The following is a 12689-nucleotide window of genomic DNA, read 5'->3' as shown; positions in this document are numbered from 1 at the left end:
GAGCCTGGTCTTCCCTAGTTGAATAGCCAGCGTCGGCCGGGGAGGGTGCTGGAGAAGGAAGAGGTCTCGGTCCTGTCGCTGTCCACACCCAAGAAATGGGGGGTGGGATCTGCACTCACTCAAGGGAGATTGTCTTAGTAATGGAACCAGATTCACTCAAGCAGATCTCACTATGCCTTTCTGTGCTATGTGCTACGGACATCTGACATTTTCTTAACATTTGGTAAGCGCAGCTTCAAAACCCCTCCCCCCGCCCGACGCCCCTAGGCTAGAGAAAGATAAGGCCCCAGCAGGGGTCTTCCCATCTCCGGCCATCCCCCACCTCCCCGCGACTGCCTGAGGCGGTTCGAGATCCCTAGATCTAGGTGTGTTCTCCCCACCCGGCTCTCCGCCCTGGACTCAGAGGCCGCAGTGCCCCCACCCCCCAACGACACTGACGGTTCCTGCCTAGGCCCGCAGTGGCGTGAAGGTGGCCTTTACCTCCTCTCGCAGGCTGGGAGGGGGTACAGCCCGCGCAGCTGAGGCAGCTGCAGCAGTCGCCGCCGCCCTCCATTCATTTAAAAAAAAAAAAAAAGGCAACAACAACCTCCACCCCTTTTTGTAAAAGAACGACGGCCTCAGGAGGAGCTAGAGTCAGCCCCAGCAATCAGGGGTTAAGTCCTTTTCCGGCCCCCCATTCATAAAAAAAGGAGCGCGGCGCATGCGCGCGCGGGGTCTCTTGTGCCCACCCATTCATAGAATCGCGAACGGGGCGCGTGCGCAGTGGAGCTCCCTTCCCTCCCATTCATAAAAAAGCCATTTTCCCAGGCAGTGGTTGCAACACCGCCGCGGAGGCAGCGAGAGGAGCTGACAGCGCGGAGCTGGCGCTGCGGAGCGCAAGGAGCCCTATCGGTTTCTCCCGCCGACGTCTGCGAGGACAGCAGCGTCTGACCCGCCCTGGTTCGGAGATTTACACAGGCGTGGAGCAATGCCTATGGCTCTGCGGCTCCTCAAAGTAAGTCCCTGGCCCGTTTCGGGATCCGAAACTGTCCCCCTCTGAGCCGCGACGCGACTCCCTCTCCGGCTGGGGCAAATGGTGCGCTATTTCTAGGCGCGCCTCAGTGTTCCTTTCCTCTCCCTGCGCCTCCTTGAGCTACTGCGGTGTTCCGCAGCTCCCTGACGCCCTCGGCTGGACCGGCAAGGCGCCGGGGGTGTTCACAGCCTGGCACCGGAGTTTCCGACCCCGGGATTATGCCAAGCCCGGCTTCTCCACTCTACGACTCAGGAAGCCCCGTGCGTGTCCCGAGAGTTTGCCTCTGGCCTGGTTTCTTTCCCCCTCATGCCACCACCCGCCTCGAGCGCTGGAACGGGAGGCTCTGGGCTCGGTCAGGAGCCACCTCTTGGGTCGGGCGGGCGCTCTTGCCCCGGGCGGCTGGCCCACCCCGGGCTCCGTGCCCACGGTGCCAGCTCTGCCCAGATCTCCCCAGCCCGCTGCAGCGGCCTATGCTCGACGTAGGTTTCCCTTTTCCCTTCGGAGCCGTGACAGACTGGGTCTTCTACCTTCTGCCTCCCCCTCGATGGTCAGCATGGGGTTGGCCCGGGACTGGGCATTTCTGATCCCTCTCTTTGGCGAGGCGGTTCCTCGCCGTCTGACCTTTGCTCTCCTGCTGCATTTTATGCTGTGCAACTGCCTTGCAGTTGCCTTTCCCTTCCTCGGCCTCTGCAGGGCCAGAGGCTCCTCGGCCTCCTCGTGCCTCCCTTCTCGGGGCACCGAGCTGTGCCAGGCCCCGGGGCTGGGCCGCGCTGGGGCTGTGGTGGGGGCTGAAGGTGCGTTTACATAACGCCGGGCGTGTGGGAGCTGGAGGAAGAGGTTGCGTGCGTAGGAGAGATAAGGCTCCCGCTTTCCCTCCTTCCTTCTTGGTGGTACCAGGCTTGACATCACCGAGAAGAGAGAAAGATAGAGACGGTACGTTCTGAAAATTCTGAATCTCTAAGGCCACAGGGGCAAAGAAGGGGGGCGGGGGGCGGGCAAAGGCGGGTTTGGGCAGTCAGGGTTGCTGGAGCTTGGCTTCATCACTGGGGCCTGAGCTGTGCCCAGTTCCCCCTCCATGCAGACGATCAAAAAGCATTTAGACAGTAGCTACTCTTGTGCAAGAAGACGATTTCTCAATTCTCTTTGATTGGGGCTGGGGGTTGCGGGCAAAGAAGGCAAGAGAGGCGAAAATGGTTGCATGGCTTGAGGGCTGAGCGATGGGCTTGAGGGCTGAGCAATGGTCGTTGAAGCAAACTGGACTAGAGGGGCCGGATGGTGAGCAGAGAGGAGAGCTGATGGCTGCCTCATTTAGCAGCTATGGATGGGCATCCATATTGCCAAGGCTGGGTGAGGGCAGGAGGCTGCGCTGTGGCACACTGAGATTTCAAGGACTCTTCCCCCCCCCAAACATGGTGAGTGGTGAAAGGAAAAGTGTAGGTTCAGTGGGGTGCCCACATCCAGTGGGAACCCCCACTTTCCGAATGCCTCCAAATCAGTGGCGTGATTCTCTCCAGTTTGGAGAGGTGCGGGAGCTGACCAAGGCGCTCCAGTCTTTCTGATGAGCCTCTGGGGGATGCAAAGCTGGAAGGTGAAGGCCTAGTGCATTTAGGAAATACGGACTTATCAATCTCGTAATAAGCTCAGTCTGGCTTGAGGCCCTAACCAATATTGCACTGGTGATTTCACAATGTTTAGAGCTCTCTGGATCTTCAGAGGAATGGATCATAAACATCTGGAATTTTCAGTCTTTACTGAAGTATGTGGGTGTGGGGTGGACTAGGAAAGGGAGGGCTCTCAGTTTCAGCAGAAGGGTGGGAAAGACGTAGACCTGTCTGGTGTGCAGCTGAGTTTCCTCTCTTTGCCAGCCCTTAGGAGCAACCTCCCTTGCCAGCAGCTTCAGGCAAACCCATTAATGTGAGCAATGCACACACACACTGACCAACTGAGATGCATTTGCCCAGTACCTGGTAGGGGGCATTTTGATGGCAGATTTCTGAAATCTCCTTGATGGACAAATGCTTGTCAGTTAAGGTGAGGAAGACTTTCATAAGGCATCTCTTAGTTATTTTTTCTTTTTTAGATTCTGAACCCAGGAGTCCTACCCCTTTTTGTGAAGTGGAAATCCTCCTCATTCCCAGGACCTTTTCCAGATTACCATCATTCTGAAATGGCAACACTTCCTTAAAGCTTTGGTTGGGCTTGGTGGGAGGAGACAGAACAGAGACAGAATGATCCCTAGCTAAAGCGGGACAGAAACTGGGGGCCAGTGATCATTTGGAGCTCACAGATGTCCTTTTTGTTTTAATCCTTCCAGAATAGATGGAGAGATGGGGCTCTTTGGAATTGTACCCTCTGTGCAGTTGGTATTATTTATCTACCCATCCCCCATCCCCCACTCTGGTAAACCTGACCTAGCCTCTGCCCAGAGGTTTGGCTGACTTGAATAACAAATGAAGGCAGCCTTTCAAAGCAAAATTTAAAAGTGAGTGATTTAAACATAAAGGGAGGAAGAAACACCCATTAACACCTCCAGAAGTGGCCCCTGAGATGTTTTGCTCTGCAGTTTAATACTTTAGGGGAACACATAGGGACTTCTCTTCCAATTCTTTTTTTTTTTTTTAATTTTTTTTTTTAATGTTTTATTTATTTCTAGGAGAGAGAGAGAGAGAGAGACAGCGTGAACAGGGGAGGGTCAGGAGAGAGGGAATCACAGACTGAAAACAGGCTCCAGGCTCTGAGCCGGCAGTCAGCACAGAGCCCGATGCGGGGCTCGAACCCACGAACCGCGAGATCATGACCCAAGCGAAAGTCGACGCTTAACTGACTAAGCCACCCAGGCGCCCCCCGGGACTTCTCTTCCAATTCTGATGCTAAGGCCCTTGGTGTGACATCTACTCCCCATTGTGGGGCCCCCTCAAGCATTTTTCTTCCCTCAGGACATCCTTCTGGGTAGGACTCCTATGTATCAAGGAGACTTGGAAAGGAGCCCCCTTTCTTTCATCAGAGAAGTTGTACTCTTATTAGAGAGTTAAGGCATTTAATTTGGTTCTGAATCCAGGGTGCCTGTCATCTCAGCCCTCATGATTTAGAAGTTCCTTTGTGAGGAAAACTGAGTGGAAGATTCTTACACAAACCTTTGAATTTAGGGATATAGTTGAAAATGCTGAAATGGGGACGTAGACAAGAAAGTGTTCTTAAGGCAGGGGGAGGGGAAGAGTGGAAAGCTTCCATCTCATGGCCTACCTGGATCTCCCTGATAGAATGGAAAGCAGGGCCCCCAATGGAGTCTATTTTTGCTCTTCCAGAAGAGCCAGAGGAAGAGGTGATGAAGAACAACATATAAAAAAGTGTAGGAGTCCTTCCAGACTCAGCTAGTGGCCAGGTCGGAGCAGATGAGTGGCCAGGAAACCTGCTGTACTTGGGCCTTAGTCTCTCCATCTGCAGAGTGGGGGAGAAGAAACTTCCCCAGGGGGCTGGGCTGTGCTCCTTATCACTACTGGGCACTTAGGGCAGGACGAGGACCTGGTTGTAAGGGAGCCACATCCTACACAGGAGGTGTGGGGTGTCGCATGATGTAAGAGGTGGGGTATTCTTGGCTCTCAGGGGTCTGGGCCCACCCTGCAGATCCGGACAGCTGACAAGGCTGGGGATGTATCCGGGACATGTGTCTGGGTTGAATAGGCTCCACCATTCAGCTGCGATCATGATTGTTCTTTCCAAGGACAGTCCGTGGAGGAAGCAAGGGCACTGGGGGAGGAGCACAGATGTGCGGGATCTAGTGGAGGAGGGAAGGGGCCCTTCTGGGGCAGGTGGCCATTTGCAGAAGAGTGGTTTCCCTTGTCCGGTAGTCTTTCTTTTTCTGGATGGGAGAAGGGGGTAGTCATCTCCTGCCCCATCCCAGGAGTAAGCTAGAGCCTATTCTTAGAGTCTAAATTAGAAATCTATGGTGGAGGGTGGTGAGATAAACGATCTCAGTGTCCGTGAAAGGGGGCCCTCCCTTGGGGTCTAGGTTTCTGGTCCCCTCCTAACTTCCATGTGGACCAGGAGTTCCCAAACTGCCGGTGGCTACCAGGCTTCATGTAGCCCCATTCTTTTCTCGCTCTTGCTTTCTATTAGCTCTTTAAGGGAATCTGAGCAGACAACGATTATGGGGCTAATACAATGAAACCAACATGTGAAGCCACCTAGCCAGCTAGGACAGCCCAGAGCCGAGTACGGCAGGACTCTCCTGCTCATTCCTGTGCTGGGCCTTTGGTGCTCAGCTGACTGATTGCAGATGAGGAGGAGACGAGGGTTGGGAACTGCTGGCTGGTGCTGGGACAAAGGGATGAAAAGCAGCTGTTTTCTTTTGTGATCTCTAACGGTTTATGGCCAGAGGTGAGCTAGTGCCAGAGAGGGATGGGGAGCAGCAAGATTGTCGGACAAATCCAACTGCGTAAATGCTTTGTTTTCCCACAAGGGCGGTTCTCAGCAGAGATGCAGAGACTGTCTTCCTCAGTGGAGTATAGGGAAGGCAGGTCCCTGGCTTTCCTCACAACCCCCGCAGAGCACACACACAGACACACCTTTTAAAGTGTTTTTGAGGCAATAAGTCATTATTTGGTTGAAGTTTAATTAACTAAACTGGGATGTTGTCACAAAGAACCAAGTGGTAGTGATGGGCGGGCTTCCTGCAGTCTAGAGATCTTTTCTTCTGAACTGATAAAGGAAAGGGTTAAATAGCCTTCGCTGGGAGGACCTGGTGCAGAAATGGCCCATTCATTCAGAGCCTCTTGCCAATCTGTCATTTGCTGACTTCTAGTTTTCAAAGCACAACTGTCAGATTTTCCAAGTATTTCCCGACTCCTCTTCCCAGGGTAAGTCAAGGGGAAGGGTGGATGGGTGGCGTGGGCATTTAACATGCCCCTTGATTCTTTTCAGCCAGCCTGCTTTGCAAGGTCTACATCCTGATGCTCAGCCCCTCCCACAGGTACAAACGCTACAGACCACCAAGTGGCAGAGACAGGACCTTGTGCTCTGGGCTCTTCCATATCCTGCTCATCCAGGTCTCTAGGACTCTTCTGGCTTCCTCGTCTTCCTTCCCTTCCTCACAGACCTGGACCAGAAAGCCCCATCTGAGAATGTGCCTTAGAGACCCTTCATTTAAGGTCAGCTGTGTATGAGGAAGGAGAAGGGATTCCCTCCCGCTCCAGGGTTTCCCTTTTGGAGGACTGTTTTGTGGTGAGACCCATCCGACTAGACAAAAAATAAAAATGCATGCACTTAGTAAAGTAGCGGTGTGCGAGATGACAGACAGGAGAGATGGCAAAGAAAACTGAAGTGGAAGCGAAGGTAACTTGAGCTCTGAGCCTTCCTGTAATGACAGATTTCAAACCCCCAGCCTCCACTTGGAACAGTGAGAATTCCCTGAACCAGGGGCCGGTCTGATGTAACCCCTGTCTGGCTTCATTTCCCTGCTGGTTTGGTTAAGAGCCCGTGGATGGCCTGATGAGGCTCCCAGCGGGCTAGTGGCAGACGGAGGGGGGCGCGGGAGACTAGTAGAATTCATGGCTGTGAAAGTGATTGGTGCTTTCCTGCCTTTACGTGAATACCCAGCCTTGACTGTCAGGGCTGTGGGGCTGACTCCGCAGGCTCTGGATCCTCTTCCTGGGTGGGTTCAAATCTTGCCTTCATCACCTACCAGCATTATTCTTCATTTCTTCCTTGCAAAATGGGTGTTCTCCTCCAAGGTGATGGTGTGAGGATTACATGAGAAAAGCACTGAGGGCTTAGCACAGAGAGCCTGACATGAAGATATGGGTCCTAAATATCTGCTCCTTCCACAATTATTATTATTTATCATGCGAAGTTGTGAGTGGAGGTAAAAGTTTCCTCATGCTAATCCATAATAATGCCACCTAAAACTTGATAGAGGTGCTTCTCTGGCTAAGTGGAGTGCTGGCTTTGTTTCTCTGTCCACAGTCTTCCAAATTGGCCATCAGTCTTCCAAAGAGCCTAAATGAGGCAAAGCCTCCTCTCTGCTATTTATATTATAAATCTCTTCCTTCCTTGCAGGGGAAGCAGAGAGTACATATTAAACTGCACTTAAGTTCCGTCAGCATTGCTTAGACTGGAGGATGGGTGTGTCCCAGTGAGTAGAGATTGATCTTCTAAACCAACTGAAGGGTGGGGTTTTTTTTTCTTTTTCTTTTCTTTTCTTTTTTTTTTTTTTTTGAGACTTCATTTAGCTATGCGGAGGGGTTATCAAACAGGCTGCTGGGGAAGTAGCCATTTTTCTTTGTCAGCCAAATGAATTCACCCCTCCTGTGCAAGTCCCCGATAATGGGGAGGTGAGGCAATGAGGCTTGGGGAAGTTTTTGAGCAGTGCAACCCAGAGCCAGCCACTGTTTTTTTTTTTTTTTTTTTTTTGCTGAGCTGGTGGCCAGAACGAATTTGACATCAGGGTTGTGACAGGGAAGATGCATTTTGGAATATGCCTGCTGGAGCCATCTTGGATGCAGCATGTCCCGAGAGAGCTGAGTCATCGTGGACCAAGCGCCCACCCCTGTGTCTGGCCCCAAATAAATGCAGGCCCAGATGTTGACAGCTACCTCTGGAGGGTGATGGGAGTCTGTGAATGCCAACATCCCCATTGCCTGCAGGCGCTGGGCCCACCCTGGCATCCTGGTGGGATTCTTCCATTAATCTACCTTGTGATTCCAGGGCCTACCAAAATCCCTAAGCATTGCCCATGCCTTTTGCTTTATCCCTAAAAAATGTGGCTGTTTTCAAAAACCCCAGGATTAGAACTGGGGACAGAGGAGTGGATAATCTTCTTTCCTCTTTTTCCAACAGCATGGCAAGTCCCGGTCCTAGTCCTAAGAGACAAAAAGCCCAACTACATGGAGCAACAAAGCCTTCACAATGCCACTGACAGTTTGGCTGGCAGGACCCTGGGTCTTCATGACCTGAGCTTGTGGAGTAAGGGAAATCAGGCTGTCTTTGTCTTAGGGGTGTTCTCGGCTGGCACCAGGGTCTTCTCCTGTGCCAGTGTCAACATTTTCCATTCTTATGCCAAGTCACACCTTTTCCTCCAGGCAAAGTCCCCATGGTGTGGACCCAGGGCTTCTAATCGGCTTCTGGCAACCCTAAACCCATTTTCTAGAAGCAAGGCTTCCGAACCCCTGCAAAGAATAAGTGGACTAAGGTAGCATTCCCTGAAGCCCTGCTGCGTGGTTGGCCTGATTTTGGAAGAACTCTTCCAGAGATGTTTATTTGACATCCTCACACCCCTTGCACCCTTGGGAAATGATCATTCTTGGTGGCAGACCTGCCAGACACTTAAGGCTAACTCTGCCACAGGGAAGTCTCCTATTTGAAGAAGTTGCTCACTCTCCTTTCATCTGAAGGGAATGTGTTGATAGGCAGGTGTTGCCATTAGGCAGACTTTCTCCAACATGAGAAAAACTGCACAGAAATCCCAGCATCTTTCAAGTAGGTAGGGCCACGGGAGCAAAGGCAATAATAGTACATGCCCTTTGCAACTGGGAAATATCCGTTGACTGAACATTGAACCTTATAGAAAAGATTTGATACTTTTCTGCATTTGTGGTATAAAGGGTATACAGCCAAGAACCCTGTGGGGAAGTTCAGTTTTTGTCTCCTTCATGAACTCTGCATCTAGACCTAGCTCTTTCTTTTAGACAGGTTAGAAAGCATCTGTGGAAGCCCTCTGTCAACAATTTAATCATTTCTGATCAAATATTGTTTCTAAGTAGGGAACTAGAATATTGAGTTGCCCTGAATGCTTTTCCCCATCCCCACCCCCCATTCTTCCTCACTGTCTGTAAACATTGATACACATGGATGAGTCACTCAGGGCAAGGTGTCATTCTCCCGTGATTGGTGATTGAATTATTGGGATGTGCACATCCCGTGTACCCAGTCTAGAAGGGCAGGGGGTTAACTAGAGATGGAAACCTATCCACCACCTTCTTAGGCATCCCCTTTGAGGCCAGATGAACTAACAGCAGAAGAGCAGGGTTGGCTCTCCTAAACAGAACATCATTCATTATTAGCATCATGAACAAGCATTTACTAAACTGTATCCTAGAACACATTAATCCAGAGGTCTGTCCCTTTTTTGAAAGACCATTATCTTTCCCTTCTACCCGCACCTTGTTCTGTCTTACACCCCCACCCCCTGGTGGACTCTTCCCAGAGTCTAATTCTCTTGGATTCCAAACCGGGTCCCTTTGGGCAGAGGTCTTGGCCTTCTGCTGCTATTTCTTTAAATTGATCTCCAGCCGAATTCCGAATGTAAAGGTCAGCAGGCGAGGAAATGGCACTTCTAATAGAAAACAATGTGCACTTTCTAAATTTGAACCAAGCCGTTTCCGCTCTTTGATTTAAGTGACTTCCTGGGGTTCCGTGTCAGGCACTGCAGTTGAATCTCTGGCGAGATTCCAACTTAAAATTGCACTCTCTCGGTGAAATTAGAAACTGATCCAGAGTTGGCTTCGCTATTCTAGTAAATAGCATTTAGGCTGAATGTTCAGCTCAGCACTTGGAAATGGGTGATGTGAGTGCCCCTCGAGAGGATTTCCCATCCAAGTTGTCAGAAGTGCACCTAGCCGGGGGTTATTAGCCACTGGAGGTTGCTGCTCTTCGAAGTGCTGGTAATAAGCTAATATCTTGGATGTGCAGGCATCGCATACAGCCCTTCCTTTGACTATGTGGAATAAAGGCTTTTGTTTATCCAGCTGATACACTCCATGGGAGCACACAGGGGCTGTCTTGGTCATTACATCTTCAGCACAGTTCTTGGCACACAGTCCTTTTGGTGTTCAGGAAATCTGCACTGTTGCTCTCTGGGTGGCGAGAGATTACTGCCAGGCAAGATGCCAGGCGCTGGATAGGCATTTTCTTATTTACTCCTCACAAGAACCCATTTCACAGGTGACACAATTAAGGGCATAGAGATTACAGAACCTTATTTCTAGCATCACTGCTAGGCAGGCGTGAGAATTCAAACTTGGATCTGACTGCAGAGCCTGTGTTTATAACCACTGAACTGTCTAAAAAACAGAGCCTATTTCACAGCAGTTCCAAGAATGCGGATGGGCTAGGTTTGAACTCCTGCTGAGTTCTGTTGATAGTTTTGTGCGCCTTTGGACAGGTTACTTTGAACATTAGTTTTCTGTGCCTGGAAAAGGGATATATAATAATAGTGGTCCCATTTTAGGGTGAAGAGTCCAGGACTGTGAAGAGTCAGTGACCTAATATACATGGTGCTTTGGAGAGTGCCTGGCTCCCATTAAGTGATGACTAAGTGTTATTTTTACCACTTACTATTAATTGTTATTATTAATCATCCAAGCCTGGATGCTCGAGAATCCACTGAGGGAGTCCATTCCCGTTTCATTTGGACTCCCAAGGACCTGATGGGGGGGGTGGGGGTGTTAACAGGCCAAGTACTGATGCCTGGAATCCACTCTCTCTTCCTTTTCCCCACCTTCCACCCAGGGCCCCTAGAAGCCTGTTCCTCAGCACAGTCCAGGACCTCCAGCCCCATGGAGCCCCCGATCCCACAGAGCGTCCCCTTGACTCCCAGCTCAGTCATGGTCCAGCCCCTACTTGACAGCCGTATGCCCCACGGCCGCCTCCAACACCCACTCACCATCCTCCCCATCGACCAGATGAAGACCAGCCACGTAGAGAACGACTACATAGACAACCCCGGCCTGGTGCCCCCCATGGGCACCAAGCGGACCCGGGGTGGGGCCCCTGAGCTGGCCCCAACGCCTGCCCGCTGTGACCAGGACGTCACCCACCACTGGATCTCCTTCAGCGGGCGCCCCAGCTCCGTGAGCAGCAGCAGCAGCACGTCCTCTGACCAGCGTCTCTTGGACCACATGGCACCGCCACCCGTGGCCGACCAGGCCTCCCCGAGGGCTGTGCGCATCCAGCCCAAGGCCGTCCACTGCAAGCCACTGGACCTTAAGGGCCCCGCAATGCCAACGGAGCTGGACAAACACTTCTTGCTGTGCGAGGCCTGTGGGAAGTGTAAGTGCAAGGAGTGTGCTTCACCCCGGACACTGCCCTCCTGCTGGGTCTGCAACCAGGAGTGCCTGTGCTCGGCCCAGACCCTGGTCAACTACGGCACCTGCATGTGCCTGGTGCAAGGCGTCTTCTACCACTGCACCAACGAGGACGACGAGGGCTCCTGCGCCGACCACCCCTGCTCCTGCTCCCGCTCAAACTGCTGCGCCCGCTGGTCCTTCATGGGCGCCCTGTCCCTGGTGCTGCCGTGCCTGCTCTGCTACCTGCCCGCCACCGGCTGCGTGAAGCTGGCCCAGCGTGGCTACGACCGCCTGCGCCGCCCTGGATGCCGCTGCAAGCACACGAACAGCGTCATCTGCAAGGCGGCCGCCGGGGACGCCAAGGCCAGCAGACTCGACAAGTCCTTCTGACACTGTGGGTCGAAGCCCCCGTGCTGCTACCCCTAGAACTTGGTTCCCTTCTGACACCTGAGACGACCATGGCAAGGCCAGAGGTTTTAGTGTCCTGAGGCCTATCTTGCTGGTCTGCCCACTCCCCATCCTCCGCTTCTGAAGAAATGGGAGACCACCATCGCCCACCCTCTCTTCCCCAAAAGGATGAAGGAGCACTTTGGGTTTTGTTTTCTTGTTTTTTTTCAGGGTCCTGGAACTTTGTGTCAGACAGTGGCAGGGGCGTGGTGTGGCTGCGGGGCGGTTGGGGGGGTGGTTCTTTTTCAGAAGACGGAACACAGATGTGGACACATCCGGAAGTTGCAGCTGCTTAAATGCCTTCCCAGGTCCTCCTCCTTCCCCCTCTCTCCCTGCTCTTCCCTTCTCTTTGGTTGCCGGGGGAGGAATCATTTATTGAGTGACCAGGGGACCTCGGAAGAAGACCCTTGGAACCCTGACTTTCAAACTTCTCCTCCTCCACCCTCCACCCCAGTTTGCCCCAGCACCTTGGGGAAGGCGGAGAAGACCCTGGCGACCCCAGTTGTATATGCTTGGGGAGCCCCCTCAGAGCCAGGGAGTCCAGGCCTCATCTCTCGCTCTGCCTCCCCGGAGCCGCAGATGGACGTAGGAGCCACTGCCCAGTGCATTCCTCCCTCCTGCTTCATCACTGACTCTTGGGGGTGTTCCGCTCAGAACACCGTCCTTCAGTTCCCACCGAGTCACAGACTCCCCTGCCACTACGTGTCCCGTGTTCTCTCTACCCAGATCCTTTCCAGAAATTCCGCGGGTAGAGAAGGCCGGGGCGGCACATGCGAGACCAAATATCATTTTGCCAATGAGTCTGAGGCTGTGGCCTCTGGATCCAGTCATTATGTTTTTATAGAACAATGAAACCAGATGCTATAACGGTGTTTTAAAGAAAAATAATAATAAAACACTTTGCTTCCTTTTGGGCCACCCCCAGGAAGGGCTGATTTCAAAATCTGGGGGGCGAGCAACCTCAAGGAACACAGTACCCCTTCCCACCAAGAAGAGGATTTTCACAGCAAAGAAGAGAGGCAGCACCTCCCGTTGGCAGAGCGGCGGTAGAACCGAGCTGGGCGTGGGTTCCTTCTCTTCTGACTCTGCTGCTTGCTGTCGTAGCCTTTTGTGTACAGTGATGTGTCTGTATCTTTAATGTAAATAGACAGATGATGAGAAAAGAGTCT

The 12689-nt window shown here is 52.3% G+C and overlaps 1 protein-coding gene across 1 annotated transcript; it reads left to right on the top strand.

Moving 5' to 3' along the window:
- The first annotated feature begins 832 nt into the window (after positions 1-832).
- On the top strand, positions 833-12438 carry SPRY4 (sprouty RTK signaling antagonist 4). The gene is made up of 2 exons (XM_039236212.1): positions 833-994; positions 10517-12438. The coding sequence occupies exon 2, from the start codon at positions 10564-10566 to the stop codon at positions 11461-11463; it is 900 nt and encodes a 299-aa protein (XP_039092143.1). The 5' UTR covers positions 833-994; positions 10517-10563; the 3' UTR covers positions 11464-12438.
- Positions 12439-12689: the final 251 nt, after the last annotated feature.

The sequence above is a fragment of the Hyaena hyaena genome, unplaced genomic scaffold (assembly GCF_003009895.1).
Source record: "Hyaena hyaena isolate Hyena2069 unplaced genomic scaffold, ASM300989v1 scaffold_107, whole genome shotgun sequence".
NCBI lineage: Eukaryota > Metazoa > Chordata > Mammalia > Carnivora > Hyaenidae > Hyaena > Hyaena hyaena.
Note: the sequence above shows the minus strand (reverse complement) of the source record. Positions and strands in the feature narration are given on the sequence as shown.